The sequence below is a fragment of the Prionailurus bengalensis genome, chromosome X, assembly GCF_016509475.1.
Source record: "Prionailurus bengalensis isolate Pbe53 chromosome X, Fcat_Pben_1.1_paternal_pri, whole genome shotgun sequence".
In the NCBI taxonomy this organism is placed as follows: domain Eukaryota; kingdom Metazoa; phylum Chordata; class Mammalia; order Carnivora; family Felidae; genus Prionailurus; species Prionailurus bengalensis.
Window position 1 is genome coordinate 33,091,492 of NC_057361.1, and position 23,831 is coordinate 33,115,322.

At 38.6% G+C, this 23,831-nt stretch overlaps 1 protein-coding gene across 1 annotated transcript; it reads left to right on the forward strand.

The window, feature by feature from the left end:
* The first annotated feature begins 20,912 nt into the window (after window positions 1-20,912).
* Window positions 20,913-21,830, forward strand: LOC122478024 (ferritin heavy chain-like). Its single transcript, XM_043571667.1, has one exon. The coding sequence runs from the start codon at window positions 21,131-21,133 to the stop codon at window positions 21,677-21,679; it is 549 nt and encodes a 182-aa protein (XP_043427602.1). The 5' UTR covers window positions 20,913-21,130; the 3' UTR covers window positions 21,680-21,830.
* Window positions 21,831-23,831: the final 2,001 nt, after the last annotated feature.

Genomic DNA, 23,831 nt, shown 5'->3' on the forward strand with positions numbered 1-23,831 from the left:
GTTAGGGCATATAAAACAAGCTGTGAGTGTGTGTGTGTGTGTGTGTGTGTGTGTGCGCGCGCGTGTGTATGTTTTAGCTTTTACTTTTATTTCTTTTACTTTTAAAAATTTGTCTTATTTTGCTTTTATTTTTTTCATTTTTCTTTTGTTTTTCCTCATTCTCCTTCCTCATCTTTTATTATTTTCTTTTTTCTTTCATTATTATTTTTCCTTATTCTCTCTGTAAAAAGACAAGGTTTAAAAGAGTAATTAGCATACACAGCCAAAGCTCCAGCTAGCCAGCAAAAGTCGCCAATCACACACAGTCTGCATGGGGGACACCATATACAAGACCACTCCCTCAACTTTAGGAGAAGTAGCTGTTCCACATAACCCATAGAAATAAAACCCAGAAAATCAAGCAAAACAGAGAGACAGAGGAATATGCTGCAAAAAAAGAACAAAAAGAAAACTCAGAAAAAAACTAAATGAAACAAAGATAAGCAATATCCCTGACAAAGAATTTAAAGTAATGATCGTAAAGATACTCACCAAGCTGGAAAAAGAATGGAAGAACTCAGACCTTCAATAAAGACAAAATATTAAAAAGAACCAATAAAAGTTGAATGACATAACTGAAAGAAGAAAAAACACACTACAGGGAATCAAAAGTAGATTAAAGGATGCAGAAGAATGGATCGGCACTCTAGAAGCAGATAAGGCAATGGAAAGCCTACAAGCTGGACAGCAAAAAGAGAAAAGGATTTTTAAAAATGAGGATGAAGAAATCTCTTGGACAATATTAAGCAAACAAACAATCCCATTGTAGGGGTACCAGAAGAAGAATAAAGAGAATGGTGTACAAAACTTATATGAAGAAGTAATAGCTTTAAAACTTCCCTAACCCGGGGAAGGAAATAGACATTCAAGTAAAAGAAGCACAAGAGTTCCAAACAAGATGACCATGAGGAGGTCCTCACCATGGCACATAAAATGTCAGAGATTAACATAAAAAGAGAATCTCAAAGCACTAACAAAGAAAAATGTTGCCTACAAGGGGAAAATGATAAGATTATCAGCAGATTTTTCAGCAGAAACTTGGCAAGCCAGAAGGGAGTGGCATGATATATTCAAAGTGCTGAAAGGTAAAATCTTCAGCCAAGAATTCTCTATCCAGCAAGGCTACCATTCAGAAGAGGAGGACAGATAAAAAGTTTCCAAGGCAAATGAAAATGAAAGGAGTTCATGACCACTAAGCCAGCCCTAAAGAGATATTAGGGGGGACTCTTTGAGTGGAAAGGAAGATCACAAATGAGAGTATGATAAGTAAAAAACCACAAAAGCAGTAAAAATAAATATTTCTGAAACAATCAGTCAAGGGATCCATAAAATAAAAGGATGTAAAATATGACACCATATACCTAAGACGAGGGTGGGGGAAAGGAGTCAAGAATTGGTTTAAAGTTAAGCAACCATCAACTTAATACAGACTGCTATATGCAGAAGATATTATATATAAACCTAATAGCAGCCACAAATCAAAAACCAGTCATAAATGTGCAAAGAATAAAGAGAAAAGAACCCAAGTTATCACTAAATAAAGCCATGAGGGGTGGGAGGGAGGGGAGGGTGGGTGATGGGTATTGAGGAGGGCACCTTTTGGGATGAGCACTGGGTGCTGTATGGAAACCAATTTGACAATAAATTTCATATATTGAAAAAAAATAAAAATAAATAAAGCCATGAAATAGAGGAAGACAAGAAAGAATCAGAGAAAATCTAAAGAAACAACCACAAAATAAGAATGAAATGGCAATAAATACATATATACCAGTAATTGCTTTTTAATTTTTTTGATGTTTATTTATTTTTGAGAGACAGAGCATGAATGGAGGAGCAGAGAGAGAGGGAGACAGAATCCGAAGCAGGCTCCAGGCTCTGAGCTGTTAGCCCACATGTGGGGCTTGAATTCACAAACTGTGAAATCATGACCCGAGCTGAAGTCGGATGCTCAACCAACTGAGCCACACAGGTGCCCCTCAATAATTACTGAGAATGTAAATGGTCTAAATGTTCCAATCAAAAGACACATGGTGACAGGAGAAAAACCAAGACCCTTGTATATGCTGCCTACAGGAGACTCATTTAAGACCAAAGACACCTGGAGATTGAAAGTGAGAAATATTTATCATGCAAATGGATGTCAGAAGAAAGCCAAGGTAGTAATACTTATACCAGAAAAAATACACTTTAAAAACAAAGATTGTAACAAAAGACAAAGATGAACATTACATAATAATAAAGGGAACATTTCAACAAAAGGATATGATTGTAAATATTTATGCACCCGACATGGGAGTACCCTGATATATAAATCAGTTAATAACAAACATAAAAGAAATAATCAGTAGTAACACAGTAACAGTAGGGGACTTTATACTCCACTTACCTTGATGGACATATCATCCAAACAGAAAATCAACAAGGAAATAGTGGCTTTAAATGACACACTGGACCAGATGGATTTAACATACATATTCAGAACATTCCACCTAAAACAGCAGAATACACATTCTTTTCAAGTGCACATGGAACATTCTCCAGAACAGACCACATATTAGGTCACAAAACAAGTCACAACAAGTTCAAAAAGACCAAAGTCATACCATGCATCCGTTCTGACCATAATTGTATGAAACTAGAAATCAACCACAAGAAAAAATCTGAAAAGAGCACAAATACATGGAGATTAAATAACATACTACTCAAGAATGAATGGATCATTCATTCAAGAAATCAAAGAAGAAATCAACAAGTACATGGAAACAAATGAAAATGAAAATACAATGGCCCAAAATCTTTGGGATATAGCAAAAGTGGTTCTAAGAAGGAAGTTCATAGCAATACAGGTCTACCTCAAGAAACAAGAAAAATGTCAAATAAACAACCTAACCTTATACCTAAAGACGCCAGAAAAAGAAAAACAAAGCCCCAAACCAGAAGAAAGAACATAGTATTAGAGCAAAAACAAATGATATCAAAACGAAAATAGAAGAGATCAGTGATACCAGAGGGTGGTTCTTTGAAAAAATCAATAAAGTTGATAATCCTCCAGCCAGATGTGTTGTGTACACACACACACACACACACACACACACACACACAAACACACACGAAGGAATACTGTTCAGCTTAAAAAAAAGAATGAGATCTTGCCATTGCAATGACATAGATGGAGCTAGATTGTAATGCTAAGTGAAATAAATCAGAGAAAGACAAGTACCATATTATCTTACTCATATGTGGAATTTAAGAAACAAAACAAATGAACAAAGGGTAAAAAAGAAAGACACACAAATCAAGAAACAGACTCTTAATTATAGAGAACAAATTGATGGGAACACCTGGGTGGTTTAGTCAGTTAAGCATACGACCCTTGATTTCAGCTCAGGTCATGATCTTGTGGTAGTGGGATCAAGCCCCACATCGGGCTCCATGTGCTGACAGCATCTGCTTGGGATCCTCTCTCTTCCTCTCTGTCTGCCCCTCCCCTGCTTGTCCTCTCTCTCTCAAAATAAATAAACATTTAAAAAACGAGAGAATTTAACGGTTAGCAGATGGGAAGTGGGTGGGTGGGGATGGGTTAAATAGGTAATAGGGGTTAAGGAGTGCACTTGTGGTAATGAGCACCAGGTGACATATGGGATTGTGGGATCACTATATTGTACACCTGAAATTAATATAATACTGTATGTTAACCAATTAGAATTAAAATAAAGACTTAAAAAATTAAAGATGAGTTAATACCTATCCTATTCAAGCTATCCTCCAAAAAATAGAAGAATGAGGAAAGCTTCCAAGTACATTCTACAAGGCCAGCATTATCCTGATACCAAAACCAGACAAAGCCACCACAAAATAAGAAAACTACAGGCCAATATCCTTGATGAACATAGATGCAAAGTTATTCAACAAAATATTAGCAAACTGCATATAACATTACATTAAAAAGATCATTCACCATGATAAAGTGGGATTTATTCCTGGGATACAAGGGTGGTTCAATATTTGCAAATCAATCAACATCATACACCACTTCAATAAAACAAAGGATAAAAATCATATGATCATCTTAATAGGTGCAGAAAAAGCATCTGATAAGATTCATCAATGATTTATGATAAAAACTCTAAAAAAATGGGGTTAGAGGGAATATACCTCAACATAATAAAGTCCATCCATGAAAAGCCCATAGCTAACATCAGCCCCAATGGTGAAAAACTGAGAACTTTCCCTCTAAGGTCAGGAACAAGACAAGGATGTCCACTGATTCCATTTTTATTTAACCTATTACTAGAAATCCTATCCACAGCAATCAGAAAATAAATATAAATACAAGGCATCTGTATTGGTAAAGAAGTTAAGCCATCACTATTCACAGGTAACATGATACTGTACATACACAATCCTAACAATTCCACCAAAAAACTACTAGAAGTAATAAATGAATTCAGTAAAGTGGTAGGATACAAAATTAATACCCATAAATTGGTAGTGATTCTATTTACTAAAAATGAAGTCTCATAAAGAGAAACTTAGAAAACAACATCATTTACAGTTGCACCAAAAAGAATAAAATACCTAGGAAAAAACTTAGCCAAAGAGGTGAAAGACCTGTACTCTGGAAACTATGAAACACTGATAAAAGAAATTGAAGATGACACAAACAAATGGAAAGCTATTCCATACTCATGGATTGAGAAAATCAATATTGTCAAAATGTCTATATTACCCAAAGCAATCTATAGATTCAATGCAATTCCTATCAAAATACAACAGCATTTTTTTTTGCCAAACTAGAAACATACTACAATTTGTATTGAGCCACCAAAGACCCCGAATAACCAAAGCAATCCTGAGAAAGAACAAAACTAGAGGTATCACAATCCCCGATTTCAAGATATACAACAAAGCAGTAGTAATCAAAACAGAATAGTACTGTCACAAAAATAGACACATAGATTAAAGGAAAACCCCCAAATAAACCCACATATATATGGTCAATTAATCTATGATGAAGGAGGCAAGAATATACAATGGTGAAAAGACAGTCTCTTCAATAAATGGTGCTGGGAAAACTGGACAGTTACATGTAAAAGAATGAAACTGGACTACTTTTGAAGACCATACATGAAAATAAATTCAAAATGGATTAAAGACCTAAAACCATAGAAATCCTAGAAGGGAACATAGGTAGTAATTCCTTTGACATCAGCCATAGCGACATTTTTCTAGATACAAAACATTTTTCTAGAAACAGAAACAAAATCAAACTATTGGGACTACACCAAAAGAAAAAGCTTTTTCACAGCAAAGGAAACAACCTACAAAACAAAAAGACAACATACTGAATGGGAGAAGATAATTGCAAATGGTATTTCTGATAAGGGGTTAATAATTGAAGTATATAAAGAACTCATACAACTCAACAACAAAAAACCCCAATCTCATTAATAAATGAGCAGAGTACCTGAATAGACATTTTTCCAAAGAAGACACAGATTGCCAACAGATACATGAAAAGATGCTCAACATTACTAATCGCCAAGGATGTACAAGTCAAAACTACAAAGTTATATCACCTCATGCCTGTTAAGCTAAAATCAAGAAGACAAGAAACAAGTGGTGAGGATGTGGAGAAAAAGGAACACTTGTGCACTGTTGACAGGAGTGTAAATTTGTACAGCCACTTGTAAAACAGTATGGAGATTCCTCAGAAAATTAAAAATGCCATATGATTCTATTCATAAATGGAATCTTAAAAAAATGAATAAGCAAACGAAAAGCAGAATCAGAACTATAAATACAGAGAACAAACTGATGGTTGCCAAAGAAGAGAGGGGTGTGGTTTGGGCAAAATAAGTCAGGGGAGAGGGAGATACAGGCCACTAGTTATGGAATGAATAAGTCAAGGGAATAAAAAGCAGAGCATGAGAAATATACTCAATGATACTCTAATAGTGATGTAACAGGACAGATGGTAGCTATACTTGGGGTGAACATAATAGCATAATGTATAGACTTGTCAAATTACTAAATTGTACACCTGAAACTAATGGAACATTGTATGTCAACTATACTCAAAAATGGATAGATAGATAGATAGATAGATAGATAGATAGATAAATAGATAAATGGAATTCTGTAGTGGATATTCAGGAATGCAACTGACAAATGTAACCTCTGCTTACACTGCTTTGTATTAGTTAGAAGAGACTTATTATTCCCATTGATTGGTTTCATAATAAATTCATTTTATTAATACAGAAAAGAAGAAGGCAGAGTGGGCATGTGAACTTGAGCACATCAAATTTTTTGCCACTCTGCATCTGTGAATCCTATAAAAGTGTCAGAAGTATTTAAGGTTATAAATAAATTTTACTGAACAGTTAAATTCACAAATGATAGAATCTGTGAAAAATAAGGATCCACTGCTATTTGCAGAACTGGACTTCATATCCTGAGACAGATACCATAAAAGACAACTCTAAATGTTTCTAATGTGTTTTTTACCTTTAGAAAATGCTTAAAAGGAAAAAAAACCCACATAAAAATCCTCAATACAGCAAAATTTTATTTCATCTACGCATTTTCTACAATAAAGAGATTTGAAGATCAGTGCCTTTTAAGAAGTTCTTAGTACTTTAAAAACTATCCCTTTGAGAGAAAGACTGCTGTATGTATTGATTATTTAGTGCTTCTGTAATAAATTAACACAAACTTCGTAACTTAAAAACAATGCAAATTTCTAACCACATGACCCAGTGATTCCACAAAGAAAACAAAAACACTAATTCAAAAAGATATATGTACTTCCATGTCTATTGCAGCATTATTTACAATGGCCAAGACATGGAAACAAGTGCAGTTCCACTGACAGATGAATGGATAAAGAAGATGCATAAAAAGAAGTGGTATATATACATAATAGAATACTGCACAGCCATAAAAAATAAAAAGAATAAAGAGAGCTTGTCATTTGTGACAACATGGATGGACAAGAGGGTATTATGCTAAGTGAAATAAGAGAAAAACATATACCATGTAATTTCACTTATATGTGGAATCTAAAAATAACACAAACCGACTCTGAAATACAGAGAACAGATTGGTGGTTGCCAGAGGGGAGATGAGTGGGAGGATGGGTGAAATAGATAAACGCAATTAATAGGTAGAAACTTCCAGTTATAAAATAAAGAAGTCATAGGGATGCAAAGTGCACCATAGGGAATATAGTCATTAACACTGTAATAATGTTTTATGGTAACAGATGGGTAATTACACTTACATGGTGAGCACTGAGTATAGAATTATTGAATCAATATGTTGTACACCTGAAACTAATGTAACACAGAGGCGCCTGGGTGGGTCAGGTGGTTGAGCGTCTGACTCTTGATTTTGGCTCAAGTCATGATCCCAGGGTCATGGAATCAAGCCCATGTTGGGCGTCACACTGAGTATGGAGCCTGCTTAAGGTTCTGTCACCTTCTGCCCTTCTCCCCTGCTTGTTTGTGCTCCCTCTAAAATAAAATAATTGTTTTTAAAAACAAAAAACAGGGGCACCTGGGTGGCTCAGTCGGTTGAGCTTCTGACTTCAGCTCAGGTCATGATCTCACGGTCTGTGAGTTCGAGCCCCACGTCGGGCTCTCTGCTGACAGCTCAGAGCCTGGAGCCTGCTTCGGATTCTGTGTCTCCCTCTCTCTCTGCCCCTCCCCTGCTCATGCTCTGTCTCTCTCTGTCAAAAATAAATAAACATTAAAAAAAACCGAAAACCAAAAACCAAAAAACAGGGGTGCCTGGGTGGCTCAGTTGGTTAAGTGACCAACTCTTGATTTTGGCCTAGGTCATGATCTTACGGTCATGGGATTGAGCCCTGCATCAGGCTCTGTGTTCAGAGCACAGAGCCTACTTGGGATATTCTCTTTCCCTCTCTGCCCCTCCCACACTTGTTCTCTCTCTCAAAATAAATAAATAAACATTTTTTTTTTTAAAAGCACAAATATCTGTTTTAGTTCTATAGGTCAGAAGTCTGACACAGGTCTCACTGGTTAAAATCAAGGTGTAGGCAGGGCTTAACACCTTCTGGAGGCCTCTGGGTAAAATCTATTTCTTTGCCTTTTCTAACTTCTAGAGGCTGCCCAAATTCCTTGGCTTCCAGGCTTCTTCTTCAATCTTCAAAGTCATCAATGCTTCATCTATGTGACTATTCTTCTTTCATAATTGTATCTTCATCTGACCATAACTGGGAAAATTTCTCCCTTTTTAAGGACTCAAGTGATAATATTTGGCTCACCCGTATAATTAATACAATCTCCCTATTTCAAAGCTCTTAATTTAATCATATACGCAAAATCCTTTTTGTCATGTAAACTGACATACTCACAAATTCCAGGGATTGGGGTGTAGACATCTTTGGGAGGTTATTATTCTGTCTACCACGTGCTACTTTATAAAAGACACTAACTTGACACAACCTGTAAGGAACTAAAGCCAAATAACTTGAACTTAAGGAGGTATTTTTTTCTTTGCAAGTATCATAGAAGGTTATGGTGCTACTTGAAGTTTAGTGTTTTCATGGTAATTGGGTCATGGAAACTACATAAAGTTAAACTTCTGCTCTCTGACAAAGTTTTATTAAAGCATTTACTGAAGTGAATTGGAACCTGAAAATGACTAACAGCCATTATATGTTTACAGCTGAGAGTAATCAAATTTTGGCTACTATCATTCCGTGCAGGAGGACTACATTAGTAAAAGAACTAGGTATGAAACTCTTACATTTTGGGGAGTTGTCTTAGGCAATTTTGCTGCAGGGAAAGCTATCTAACAAACAACTTTGAAATGTCATTCACGCAGGTCTACAGAATTATTTTTGAAGGACTCAGCTGGTACTTGCTAGGCCTGGCTGTGGATTGACTTTGGTTGTGTTGGGTTCATGTCCACTCTACACGTCTCCTCATTCTTCAAGATGCCCAGGATATGCTCTTAAAGTGGTGGATTCAAGAAACATAAGAGGCCAAGTCCAAACATGTAAACACATTTACATTTTTTGGTCAAATTTGGCAAACCTTATGTCTTCTTACATAGCATTAACCAAAACAAATGACATGAGACACTCAAAATTATGAGTTAGGAAAGTATGCGGGCAGGGAAGGAAGAAATAATTGTGAGTAAATAATATAAACTGCCATAAGGGAAAAGAGAGTACAACAGAGTTTCAGGAGTGACATGGAAAAGGTGAATGGTAAGATTCTAGTCTCAGTCCATCTTGGGTCTCCAAATCTGTACCATGCCTAAACTGACTTATGGCTTCGATGATTCCAGTGACTGACAGCAACATCAATAAATCACTCACACTGGGAAATTAAGCAATTATAGAGATGAGAATTCAGATTTTAAAAGCCAGTGACAGCTTCTGTTCATACCACAAACCTAGTTTGAACAAATCAAGTGATTTTCCAAAAAGGCACTTGAAAATGTGAGTGTTGTTAGGCTTCCATCTAGTGGCCACCAAGAGCCATTGTTCAAGATGGATGATGAGTAAAGAATGTCAAAGATAAATAAATGAATAAATAAATAGGTAAATATCAAGAATGGGGGGGGGGTGCATTTTGAAGATTGCAGCAGAGTAGGAGAAGGACCCAAGGCTCATATCATCACATTGATGAGGTGTAGGGGGTAATGGTGGGGTGGTCCAGAGCCGACAGCCAAGAAAGAATTCTTGAAGATGTCCTTGGTGCAAAAAGGTGATTTTATTAAAGCACGGGGACAGGACCTATGGGCAGAAAGAGCAGCACTGGGGTTTGAGTGGGATTATATACCCTTCAGGTTGGGAGGGGGTCAGGGATAGAGTAAGTCTCTAAGGAATTTTGGAAGCAAGTTTTCTAGGACCTTGAGAGGCAAGGTGCTTTTAGGAAAACACCATTTATTACCATTTAGTAAAACCTCAGTCATGAGACCCTTCAGATGTATATCAGGGGTCATAAGCTTGGAGTATGATTGCCAGCATATATCTTGGGGGAGTTGAGATAAAGGAAGTTTCCAAAGGAATTTTTATATGTTAAAGTAGACTTACAGGATCCTGGAGGTTGGGATAATGTTAAGCCAAGATTCCCTTTTGCCCCTAGCAAAGTGTCATCATGGAGGCAGCTGAGCTCCTACAGGGAGGTCACTCTGCCTGTTTCAAGGACTTGTCAATGGGCTGTAGGCAGTAAGGGAATTTAATTGTTCATTTGCCTTAGTTTCCCACATCACCATGGCAAGCAGTTACACCCCTTTCCTCTGTTCTTAGGTAGCCAAGAGCATCCGAGGAATATCACACATATCTCAGTATCCCACCTGGGGTGGGGGGAGGGGCGGGGTGCTGCTGTTAGCCTGTACTTTTCCCTCAGCTTGCCCCACACTCCCTCATCAGCATGAACACAACTAGATAACTATCAAATCATCATAAATACCCCAGAAATCGACCTGAAGACTGACAGAACAAACTCCACAACTAAAGAGAAAGAAGAAGTAACATCAAAGAAGGTAGGAAGTGCAGAAACATGGCTTAGGGGAGAAACAGATTGCAGGTGCTGCAGAGGGGAGGGAGTTGTGGTTGGGGAGAAGCGCAAGAGAGAGAGGAGCACACAGTGAAGGCACAAGGACAATGCCACTGGCTTGGAAATTGAGAGGGGCTGCATTTTTTGACTTCTTGCAACCAGGGCCTAAAGCCTAGAGTTTTAAAGGTCAGTGGGCTTCCTGGAATAGAACCTGGAGGGCACTGCACTGCTCCTGGAGAGAAGGCAGGCAAACAACCTGGAGGCAGACAGTGTGGAAACAGTAATCTGAAAAATGCCTGGGACACAAAGAAGGGAAATTATTTGCCCTTCTTGGAGCATGACCCTGGGGGGCAGCATTCATAGAGATACCTCTCCAGGAAGAGGGAGCTGGCTGGTGCCATTTCCTGCCCCAACCCCCCAGCCATAAACACAGAGCCACCTGGAGGAAGCAGTGCAGCCCTGCCGCTGGCTGCCTAACTTGCTTACACCAAGCCCCACCCACTGTGCTCTGGCAGGATTGCCCTTCTCAGTCAAGCTTGCCTCAGGCCCACCATGGTGGGCCACTTCCCCAGAAGGCAAACACAAATCCCTACCCACACCATGTCACCTGACCAGAGAATTCTTCAGGGCCTCAGATCTGGTGGAGTTGGTGTTAAGTCTCATTTCCCGAGCAAACCAAAGCACACCTACTTAAAGCTCACGACATTCAGGCCAGGGGCCAAAAACTACTCACAGCAGGCAGGGAGAACCTGCAGATGACTGGCTGAAGGACACAACAGCCAAAACACCACAGCATAGTGCATGCAGCACACACTGGAGACACTCCCTAAAGAATCATGCTCTGCACACTACAGAACTTCTTTTCTCTTAAGGCCATTATTTTCAGGAGCAGGATATATAACTGGCTTTTCTAACACAGAGAAGAAGGCAGAAACTTAGAAAAAATGCCAAGACAGAGGAATTTATCACAAATGAAAGAACAAGATAAGGTTATGGCCAAAGATCTAAGCAAAAGAGATATAAGTAGCATACCTGATGGAGAATTTAAAGCAACAATCATAAGGATACTCACTGGGCTTGAGAAATAGAGGACATCGATGAGACCTTTACTACAGAGATAAAAGAGTTAAAAAGAGACCTTTACCACAGAGATGAAGAATACAATAAATGAGATTGGAAACAGGTTTGATGCTATAAAAAGCAGGCTGGAAGAAGTAGAGGAAAGAATTAGGGACCTAGAAGAAAGTATAAGAACCACATGATCCTCTCAATAGATGCAGAAAAAGCATTTGACAAAGTACAACATGCATTCATGATAAAATCCCTCAAGAAAGTAGGCTTAGAGGGAACATACCTCAACATAATAAGGGCTATATATGAAAAGCCCACAGCTAATACCATCCTCAATGGGGAAAAACTAAGAGCTTTTTCTATAAGGTCAGGAACAAGACAAGGATGTCCACTCTCCCCCTATTACTTAACATAGTACTGGAAGCCCTGGCCTCAGCAATCAGAAAACAAAGAGATATAAAATATATCCAAATCAGTAAGGAAGAAGTCAAACTTCCACTATTTAAAGATGACAAGATACTCTATATAGAAAACCCAAGAGACCACCAAAAAACTACTAGAACTAATGAGCAAATTCCATAAAGTTGCAGGATACAAAATCAATGAACAGAAATCTGTTGCACCTCTATACACCAATAATGAAGCAGCAGAAACAGAAATTAAGGAAACAATCCCATTTACAATTGCACCAAAAGCATTAAGATACCTAGGAATAAACCTAACCAAAGAGGTAAAAGACCTGCACTCTAAAAACTATAAAGTACTGATGAAAGAAACTGTAGATGACACAAAGAATTGGAAAGACATTTAATGCTCATGGATTGAAAGAACAAATATTGTTAAAATGTCTATACTACCGAAAACAATCTACACATTTAATGAAATCCCTATCAAAATACCAATAGAATTTTTCACAAAGCTGGAACAAATAATCCTAAAACTTATATGGAACCACAAAAGCCCCTAAAAAGCCAAAGGAACCTTGAAAAAGCAAAGCAAAGCTGGAGGCATCATAATTGCAGACTTCAAGTTACATTACAAAGGAGTAGCGATCACAACAGTATGGTACTGGCACAAAAAGAGAGAAATCAATGAAACAGAATAGAAAACCCAGAAATGAACCCACAACTGTATGGCCAATTAGTCTTGAACAAAGCAGGAAAGAATATCCAATGGGAAAAAGATGCTCTCTTCAACAAATGGTGTCAGGAAAATTGTACAGCTACATGCAAAAGAATGAAACTATACCACTTTCTTATACCAAACACAAAAATAAATTCCAAATGGATTAAAGAACTAAATGTGAGGCCATAAACCATAAAACCCTAGAGAAGAACACAGGAAGTAACCTATTTGACATTGGCTGTAGCCACCTTGTTCTAGTTATGTCTCCTGAGGCAAGGGAAACAAAAGCAAAAATAAACTATTGTGGCTTCATCAAAATAAAAAGCTCCTGCACAGTGAAGGGAACAATCAACAAAACTAAAGGGCAACCTATGGAAGAGGAGGAGATATTTGCAAATGACATATCTGATAAGGGGTTGGTATCCAAAATATATAAAGAACTTATAAAACCCAACACCCAAAAAACAAATAATCCAATTAAAATATGGGCAGAAGGCACGAATAGACATTTTTCCCAAGAAGACATACAGATGACCAACAGACACATGAAAAGATGTTCAACATCACTCATCATCAAGGAAATGAAAATGAAAACTACAGTGAGATACCACCTCACACCTGTCAAATGGTGAAAATCAACAACACAAGAAATGACAGGTTTTGGCAAGGATGCAGAGAAAGGGGAACGCTTGTGCACTTTTGGTGTGAATGCAAACTTGTGTAGTCACTGTGGAAAACAGTATGGAGGCTCCTCAAAAAGTTAAAAATAGAACTAACCTCTGATCCAGTAATTACACTATTTACAGAATACACAAATACTAATTTAGGGGTGCCTGGGTGGCTCAGTCGGTTAAGTGTCAGACTTTGTCTCAGGTCATGATCTTGTGGTTCTTGAGTTCAAGCCCCACATTGGGTTTTCTGCTGTCAGCGCAGAGCATGCTTCAGATCCTCTGTCCGCCTCCCTCTCTGCCCCTCCTCCACTCTCTCGCTTTCTCAAAAATAAAGACATTAAAAAATGCTAACGTAAAGGGATACATGCACCTCAATGTTTACAGCAGCATATCTACAATAGCCAAATTATGGAAATAGCCCAAGTGTCCATCAAGTGATGAATGGATAAAGAAGAAATGGTACATATATACAACAGAATATTAGCCATAAATAAGAATGAAATCTTGCCATTTGCAGCAACATGGATGGAGCTAAAGAGTATTCCACTAAGTGAAATAAGTCAGTCAGAGAAAGACAAATACCAAGTGATTTCACTTGTGGAATTTAAGAAGCAAACCACAGGAACAAAGAAAAAAAGAGATAAGCCAAAAAACAGACTCTTAATTATAAAGAACAACGTGATGGCTACCAGAGGGGAAGTGGGCAGGAGGCGGGGGATGGATTGAATAGGTGATGGGACCGAAGGAGTACACTTGTGATAAGCACCAGGTGATGTATGGAAGTGCTGAATCACTATATTACACATCTGAAACTAATATTACACTGTATGTTAACTATACTGGGATTAAATAAAAACTTAAAAAAATAAATATCTAGAACATCTGTGGCATGCAAGTCCAATTCAATGCATGTTAAGGACAGTATTTATAGACGAGGAATTGTTTCTTAAGGGTTTCTGTCCTCCACGCTATACCTAGAACAGAGCCTCACAAACAGAAATTAATGAGAATTTGTTGGTGGATTTCATTCAGACAAGTTCCTTTTCCCTTATGGAACATAAAACCCTTTTTTGTGAATGCCTTTTTCATCTTTTCATAGTCTTGGGTGGTAGATAAGAAGCCATCATCATGCAAATTTGCTTCCTTCAATATTGCCCAAACATGAAAATAATAACTTTTCATGACAAATGACCTGTATAGTCACTACTCTGAATTTGATCTCCATCATATAGCCTGCTTCTTGGCTGATACACTGTTCCTTTTTTCAAATAACAGCCCTATTATGATAACTATATGACACATAATTTTTAAATGTGTACAATTCAATGTTTTTAGTATATTCCCAGAGTAGTGCAACCATGACGACTATATAATTTCAAAGCATTTTCATATCTTCAAAAGAGGCCATGTACCCATGTGTACCCATTAGAAGTCACTCCCCATTCCTCTTCCCTCCAGCCCCTGGAAAATACTAGTCTACTTTCTTTTTCCATGGATTTGTCTATTCTGGCATTTCATATAAGGGGAACCATACTGTATGCAGCTTTTGGTGATAGGCTTCTTTCATTTCAGCATGTTTCCAAGGTTTATCCTTACTGATGCACGTATCAGTACTTTGTTCAATTTTTTTTTGTTGTTGAGTAATATTCCATAGTATGGATATACCACATTTTGTTTATCTATTCATCAGCTGATGGGCAATTGGGTTGTTTTCCGTTTTTGGTTTTTATGAATAATGCTGGCAGAACATTTGTGTACAATAGTTTGGAGGGACATAGGTTTTCAGTTCTCTTGGGATATAAACCTAGGAGTGGAATTGCTGAGTCATGTGGTAACATATGTTTAACATTTTGAGGGACTGCCGGCTGTTTTCTAAGTTTCACACAATTTTACAATCCCACTGGCAAGGTATGAGAGTTCCAATTTCTCCACATCCTCATCAACACTTGTTGTTGTCTATCTTTTTTATTATTGCCATCCTAGTGTGGGTGAAGAGGTTTCTCACTGTGGTTCTGACTGAATTTTCCTGGGGGCTATTAATGTTAAACACCATTTAATGTGATTATGGGCCATTTGCATGTCTTCTTTGAATACATGTGTATCCAAACCCTCTGCTCATTTTTATTGGGTTATTTGATTTCCATTGCTTGGTTGTGAGTTTTCTCCCATTCTCTGCATTGTCTTTTCCTTATCTTTTGAAGCACAAAAGTTTTTATTTTTTTAAAGTTCTTTTTCTTTTAATTTTTTTTAATGTTTATTTATTTGAGAGACAGAGACAGAGTGCAAGCGGGGGAGGGGTAGAGAGCCAGAGGGAGACACAGAATCTGAAAAAGGCTCCAGACTCTGCACTGCCAGCACAGAGCCCAATGCAGGGCTCAAACAAACCGTGAGATCATGACCTGAGCTGAAGTTGGACACTTACCCGGTGTCCCAAAGTACAAAAGCCTTTAATTTTGCTGTAGTTCTATCTTTTACTTCAGTTTCTTATGTTTTGGGAGTCATATGTAAGAAACCAGTGCCTAGCCCAAGGCTATAAAGATTTACTCCTATCTTTTCTGTAAGTTTTATAGCGCTACCTCTTACATTTAAGTCTATAATCCATTTATAAGTTAATTTTTTGCATATGGTGTGAGGTAGGTGTCTATTTTTTTGAATGCAGCCATCATTTGTTACCCACTGAATGGTCTTGGGCAACCTTGTCAAAAGCCAATTGACCATAAATGCATAGTTTTATTTCTGGGTCCTCAATTCTATTCCATTGATTTACATTTCTACTCTTAGACTAGTACTACACAGTCTTTATTAACATAGCCTTGTAGTAAGTTTTGAAATCAGGAAGTGTGAGTCCCCCAACTTTGTCCTTTCTCATTACCATATGAATTTTAAGTGTGGTTTAATTTTTTCAAAGAAAAATAAATAAATAATAATAAAAACCCAAACGAATTGGGTGTTTTTTGTTTTTTGTTTTTTTAGAGATGTGTTGAATCTTTAGATTGCTTTGAAGATTTCCATCTGATTCTGGGTCGTGAATATTGAATAAAGGAGTGCAAGAAAGTAAATGTTTCTTAATGCATGACCCCAGGTATTATAGGAGTATAAATAATGTGCACAATATACAGGTATGACTGGATATGTCGGTATTTGATATATATGAGTTATTTGTTGTATAAACTCATGCTGAAGCTGTATTTTTAAGAATTTATATGAGGGGGCGCCTGGGTGGCGCAGTCGGTTGGGCGTCCGACTTCAGCCAGGTCACGATCTCGCGGTCCGTGAGTTCGAGCCCCGCGTCCGGCTCTGGGCTGATGGCTCAGAGCCTGGAGCCTGTTTCTGATTCTGTGTCTCCCTCTCTCTCTGCCCCTCCCCCGTTCATGCTCTGTCTCTCTCTGTCCCAAAAATAAATAAAAAAAAAACGTTGAAAAAAAAAAAAGAATTTATATGAGATAGTCAGGGTTGAGAATAAACTGGTAAAATTAAAAAGATGACAGACAGCAGGATTCATTTTGACTATGGAATAAATAACATTGATGATGGCAGGTGAGTTGTCATGTTAACAATATTAAGTCTTCTGATCCAGGAACATGGAGTGTCTTTACATTTATTCAGGTCTCGTGCAGTTTCTTTCAACAATGTTTTGTAGTTTTCTGTGTACAATCTTGCAATTCTTTTGTCAATTTATTTCTTAGTATTTTCTTCTTTTTGATGCTATTGAGAATGGAATTGTTTTCTCAATTTAACTTTCAGATTGTTCATTACTGGTATTTAAAAACACAAATGAGGCTGGCTCAGTTGGTTAAGCGTCTGGCTCTTGGTTTTGGCTCAGTTCGTGGTCTCATAGTCCGTGAGATTGAGCCCCACATCAGGTTCCATGGCAACAGTGCGGAGCTTGCTTGGGATTCTGTCTCCCTCTCCCTCTGCCCCCCCCTGCTCATTCTTTCTCTCTCTTTCTCTCAATAAATAAATAAACTTAAAAAAACACAATTGATTTTTGTGTATTGATTTTGTATCCTAAAACCTTGCTGAACTTGTTTATTAATTTTATAAATTTTGTTGTGGAATCCTTAGGGATTTCTATATGTAATGTGCAAATAAAAATAGTTTTACTTTTTCCTTTCCTATTTGAATGCCTTTTATTTCTTTTGCTTGCCTAATTTACTTGGCTAGAAACTCCAGTACAATGTTGAATAGATGTGGTGAGATCATATATCTTTGTCTTGTTCCTAATCTTAGAGGAAAAATTTCATTTCTGACCCCAAGTATGATGTTAGTTGTAGGTTTTTGTATATGTCTCTTTTAGGATTAGGAAGTTTCCTTCTAATCTTAGTTTGTTAGCTATATTTATCATAAGAATATGATGGATCTTCTCAAATTCTTTTCCTGCATTTATTGAGATGTTGTTTTTGTCCTTTATTCTATTAACAAATAGTATATTGCATTGATTTATCGTCATATGCTGAAACAGCACTGCAAACCTTAAATAAATACCACTTGGTTGTGGTATATAATCATTTGTATATGTTGCTGAATTCAGTTTGCTAATATTTTGTTCATAATTTTTACAGCTGTTCCTTAGCACTATTTGTGGTTTTCTTGTCTCGTTTTGATACTGTAACATTTAAAATTTTCCACTTTCCCTAGGTTGTTCTCTTGCTAAATAAATAGTTCTCCATTTTTCCTCAAATCACGCCATTTTCTGGATCTCTAGTTACTCACTAAAGAGAAAGAGAGTGAAACTAAGAATGAAGGAGAGAGATTGAAAGAAAGGCAAACGTACTCTCAGCTATGATGGGCACATATGATTAATCTCTAAGTAATTTTGACTTGTTAACTAAATTCTGTGGCCTTACCACAGGTCTTAAGACAGTTGAATTGAACTCTCTAGAGCTCTCTGGACTCCATTTTGTCAAAAGAGAACAAAGTGACTCTGTCCTACACACACGCATTCACGCGTGCCAGCGCTAAACCACGACTATGACCACCACCATCACCACCATACCTCTTTTAAACTCATACTCGGTGCCAAACTTGGCCTGAGAAGAAACCAACATTCCACCTCTATAGAGCAGTAGCACTTATCTATTCTTTTTCACTTTTTAAATATAAATATGTAGTTACTCTCCAGTGAGAGGGCCAGCGCAGAGCCCAGTGAAATCATGTTGATAATTCTCCTCTCTCTCTCTGAACACTGTGACACAGATAAAAACAAATTTTAAAAAAATATCAAGGAAAATCTAGAAAGGAGTATTCTTATTCAAGGGCAATTTTAGCCTGCTTGTTGGATATCCATCTTGTTTCCTAGGGGCAGGAAGTTAGGAAGGCAACTGACAAAAAGAACATTTGATTTTGAATTGGCTCTTCTTGTTCAGTCACTTGGTTCTAGGCATACAGGTACAAGTCATTCAAAGGACAAAGCCTTGGGTAGCCACCTTAATTTACCCTGGCCAGGAACCTATCAAGAAGCCTCATTCTGCCCCATGGCTTTGATCCAGTATCCTTTGGCACCATACAGTATAAAGAGATTTCTCATCTAGACCTATGTTCCAAATGACCAGCCCACCCACAGACCCCATAGCTGACCTGCTGGCCTCTCCGTGGGGCCAATGCCTAATAAGAGTAGACATGCTTTACCCTTGCTTTATTCAAAGTTCTCAACATTTTGGTTTTGTCCCAGGCTACAAAATATTTCCTGACTTGTGACAAACTCTTTCTTACTTCTGCCTAATTGGACTTATCTTGTTCTTCATTCTTTTGGATTTTTAAGGTGGGAAGTTAGATAATTTATTTGAGACTTTTACTCTTTCCTAAAACAGGCATTTAGTGCTATAAATTTCCATCTAAGCATTGGTTTTAGCTGCATCTCAAAAATGTTGATATGCTGTGCTTTACTCACGTGGAGTTCCAAATAATTTTTAATACTTCCTGGTCTCTTTCAGTTATGGACTGTTCAGAAGTATATGTCTTAGTTTTCAAATATTTGGGGATTTTTTTAAGATCCTTCGTGATTTCTAGTTTAATTCTATTGTGGTCAGAGAACATATCTTGCATGATTTGAATCCACTTAAGTTTATTGAGACTTGTTGTATGGCCCAGAGTATGGTCTGTCTTGGTAAATGCTCCATGTGCACTCAAAAATAATATGCTTCTAAAGAATAAGTTTCTAAAGATTTCTTTCTTTTATGTCTCTATGATTTTTCTAAACATGAACATTATTTCCTCTTTTTGTTTCTTTTTTCCCTGACTATAACAAGTCAGAACTATAACAAGTAAACCCCACCAGTTGCCTACAGAGAGTAGAACTGTGTGTTTTTTGAGCTATGTGAATGCATTAATTATTTGAAAAATAAGCATATTTTTAAAAAGTAAAGAGCGGTAATTGAATAATGGGAGTGGACTAAACTCAAAGACAATTATGTACACATACACAAGCCAGAATGAATATAGTTAGCAAAACAGAGGTCGTGAAGAATGCTTGGAAGATAGAAACAGGAGTTGCTTTCAGAATGATAATACCAGAGAAGTTAAAATACCTGCAGTAGAAAGTCAAGCACACTCAAAGAAGGCTCAAGAACAGAATCAAGGACCAGCAGAGGTCCTGGGTGGACTATGAGATTAAAGAGCTGATCTCTGAACAACAGATCTTCCCCCCACCCCCCCTACCCCCACTCTGACCTTCATCCAACCTTGCATTGGACAAAGCCACAGTGGCAAATGAACCACTTTGACTTCTTTAAACTACACTCCCATGACAGTGAGTTACTTGAACAGAAAGGGAAACCAAGTTAGCATAGGCGTTAGACAACTGAAGACCTGCAAAGCAGAAATGAAACAAAACAAAAGAATACTTCTACCTAGAAGAAAGATCTATCTACCCAAGCCTTTTGGTGTCAGAGAAACGCCATGCTTGGGCATTGGGGATAGTATCTATCCTACCTGTAAGCTCCATGACATCTACTCCCACAGGAGAAGACCACTCCCTGGTTGACATGCTCCATCCTCCCTATTCATAGGAGAAACTTGTTAGTGAAATGGACATCATGACTGTAAATCAGACCCATGCTAATTACCTAGGCTAATAAAATAAGTCATTTATTGCTAAATATGAATGTGCAAAGTTTGAAGTATTTCAAGAAAGTAAAAAAGATGATGACAAACACATGTATTTATATTTTACAAGAAATAGAAATTTACCAAAAAAGTTCAAATTCATATTCTTAGAATTTTGCAAGACAGTGGGTTTATAAAATAAGAACATGCTGCAATAGAAGGAATTGGAGAACAAAATTAAATATTTGGGAAATAGACATATTATCGCAAAATTAAAAACTTAACCACCAGGTGCTCAGCGCAGGGTGTCCCTGCCTCACATAGGCTCCAACTGAACCTAGAACAGAGCATGCGCAGCCCCGCCCCACCCCTTATCCCCTTCCCCCAAACCGGAAACTCGCCCCCGTTTCCTGTAACGGACCCCAGCTCCGGTCCTGTTCCAGAGCCGCTGCCGCGTCCGAGCCCAACGGACGCTGCCTAGAGGTCTCCGCTGCCACTGAGTGCCTCTGGCTCCTCTCGCCATTCAAGCTGGGCAATTTTCGAGGCCGCCGCCGCCGCCTTGGGCCTTGCCGCTGCCCAATCCGGAGTCCTCGCTTCGGAGTCACCTTCGCCCTCGTCTTGGTGCCAGTGCTGCCAGCCATGGCCACCGCGCCGTCCTCTCAAGTGCGCCAGAACTACCACCCGCAGTGTGAGGCCGCCATCAACTGCCAGATCAACCTGGAGCTCTACGCCTCCTACGCGTACCTGTCCATGGCTTTCTATTTCGACCGCGCCGACGTGGCCCTGGGGAATTTCTCCAAGTTCTTCCTGCGCCAGTCCCACGACGAGAAGAAGCGTGTCGAGAAGCTGATGCAGCTGCAGAACCAGCGTGGGGGCCGCATCCGCCTCCACAACATCATGAAGCCTAACCGCGACAACTGGGAGAGCGGCCTGAAGGCCATGGAGTGCGCCTTTCATCTGGGGAAGACCGTGAACCAGAGCCTGCTCGACCTGCACCAGCTGGCCACCGTCAAGAACGACGCCCACCTGTGCAGCTTCCTGGAGACCAACTGCCTGCATGAGCAAGTCAAGGTCATCAAAGAGCTGGGGGGCTACATCACCAGCCTGCGCAAGATGGGGGCCCTGGAAGATGGCTTGGCAGAATACCTCTTTGACAAGCTCACCCTGGGCAACAGCGACAAGAACTGAGTTGGGACTGCCTTCCCATAGCCACAGGGGGCATGGTAACTTCCCCTGGTCACCATGCCGAGCATGCATTTTGCAGTATTGCGCTTGCAAAACGTTCCAGTTTCTTCTTCCAGTTTTCCATAAATAAAAAAAGTTATTTTGTTTCAATAAAGTTATTTGGTTCCTAAAGAAATAAAGGTCTCTGGTTCATTCGCGTGTGCAAAACCCTAACCTTTTAAATTTTAAAACAGGTATCCAGGAGTCCCTCCACCCACCCATGCCTCATCCACATACAGCTCAGGATTTCCATAGATGAAAGAAGAAGTTATTCCATGGGACCACGGAAAATGCAAAATTAATCTTCCCATTCTAAACTATAGGCAGATGGGGGTTGGGTGGTGTGAGGTGGGGCCCTGGTGAATGTGGGTGGGTGTGCATGGGAAATTATAAGAAAAAAAAAAAAAGATGGTGTAGAATTCATCATAGTGGTTTCCTCTAACAAAGAACTGAAGAATGCGATAAGGCAGGGATTAAAGGGAATCTTCAACATTACACGAAGACTTTTTATTTACTAAAATAGGCAAACAAAAAAAAATAAAATAAAATACGCAAACATTAATGTTTGAGCTTCTGGGTGGGAACATGGGGGTCTTAGAAGCAGGTATGGCAGAGCATCTTTTTTGACAAGCTCACCCTGGGCAACAATGATAATATAATTGAGCCTTTAGGCTCACTTTCCCATAGACATGGGAGTGACCTCCTAGGTCACCATGCTGGACACGCATAGTGCCCTTACAAAATATTCAAATACAGTTTTCTCCTTCAATTGTACACTTTCTTCTCTCAGAGTAATAAAGTACCAAAAAACCCCACACTACCTGATTAGAAGAGCTGAACAATATCAGGCCAAGGCTAAGGTCAAATTTGTGATATTGAATATGAAGTAGAATAAATCCCCCTAAATGTTAAGCCAGTGAGTCTGGCTGCTTTGAAGAATACGGAGGGTGAGGGAGAGTTGAAGCTGGGAGGCCAGTCAGGAGACATTGTCACCAGTCCGATGAGAGACACTGGTGGTTGAACAGGAGAGGAAGCTGAAGAAAAGGTGACTGAGACAAATTCTAGTTGCATCTGGATGACGCAACAAGATTTGCTTATGGATCAGAGGTAAATGAGAAATGGGAGAAATTATCTAGGTTCTGCTATTTGTACTTGAACACCTGACTTGATGGTAATGCTATTTATTAATCTGAGGATGTTTGCTGGGGAACCTGAGGGGTGGGGAAGGCATGTCACGTAAAACCTGAGATGCCTGTTAGATATACAAGTGGAACTTCCATGCAGGGGGTCAGAAGAATGAATCTGGAGCTCAGGTGGGATGTCAGGTTTGGAAATACACACATAGGTGACATCAGCTACAGATGGTGTTGAGGTCATGCGACCAGATAAGCTCACCAGAAACAAGAGCATAGAGAATGTGGCACAGGAAGCCCCATGCCCAGTGCAGCTACCATTAGAGGATGGGTTGAGATATTCAAACATCCAGAGGGCTGCTGGTCCCACCCTGACCATTACCTCATTCCACACTGTGACCATCTGTGCCCATTCCAAGTGTCCCCAAATCAGCCTGTTCCTAACCTCAGAGTGGCCTTTGGTTTCTGCTTTCAAGATGTAGTGAGAAGTTAGCCTATTATCTTGTCTTCATGGCTATGGGTAGAAAGAAATTATCTCTTAGTAAAAAGATTTTTCAATGAAGTGAAAAAGCTGCTAAGCTCTCCCCTTGTATAAAACTCTTCCCTCTCGCAGTATACTCTGTTTGACCAAATGAAATCTGTGCTCATGTAAACCGTAAAGTTGTCCATGTCTTGAAAAAAAACACTCAAAACATTTTGTTTCTTCTATACTAGTGTAGTTTACAAAGATCAACATTAAAAATGTATATGCATTGTATATGATATTCAAAGATACATGGGTAGCTTGAGTCTCCTTAAAGCTAACAGATTGCTGTGAAGTTTTAGTAAAAAATGAACAAGTTCAGCTAATCAGTAATATCCTTTCACATTTTCCCATGATTGTGCTTTAACATTATCTTAAAAATGAAGATTATGGCCCTTCCAGTTTTGTTTCCAGAAAATGTTATTACCTCTTTTATTTTTGCTAGTCAAACTTGATCTTT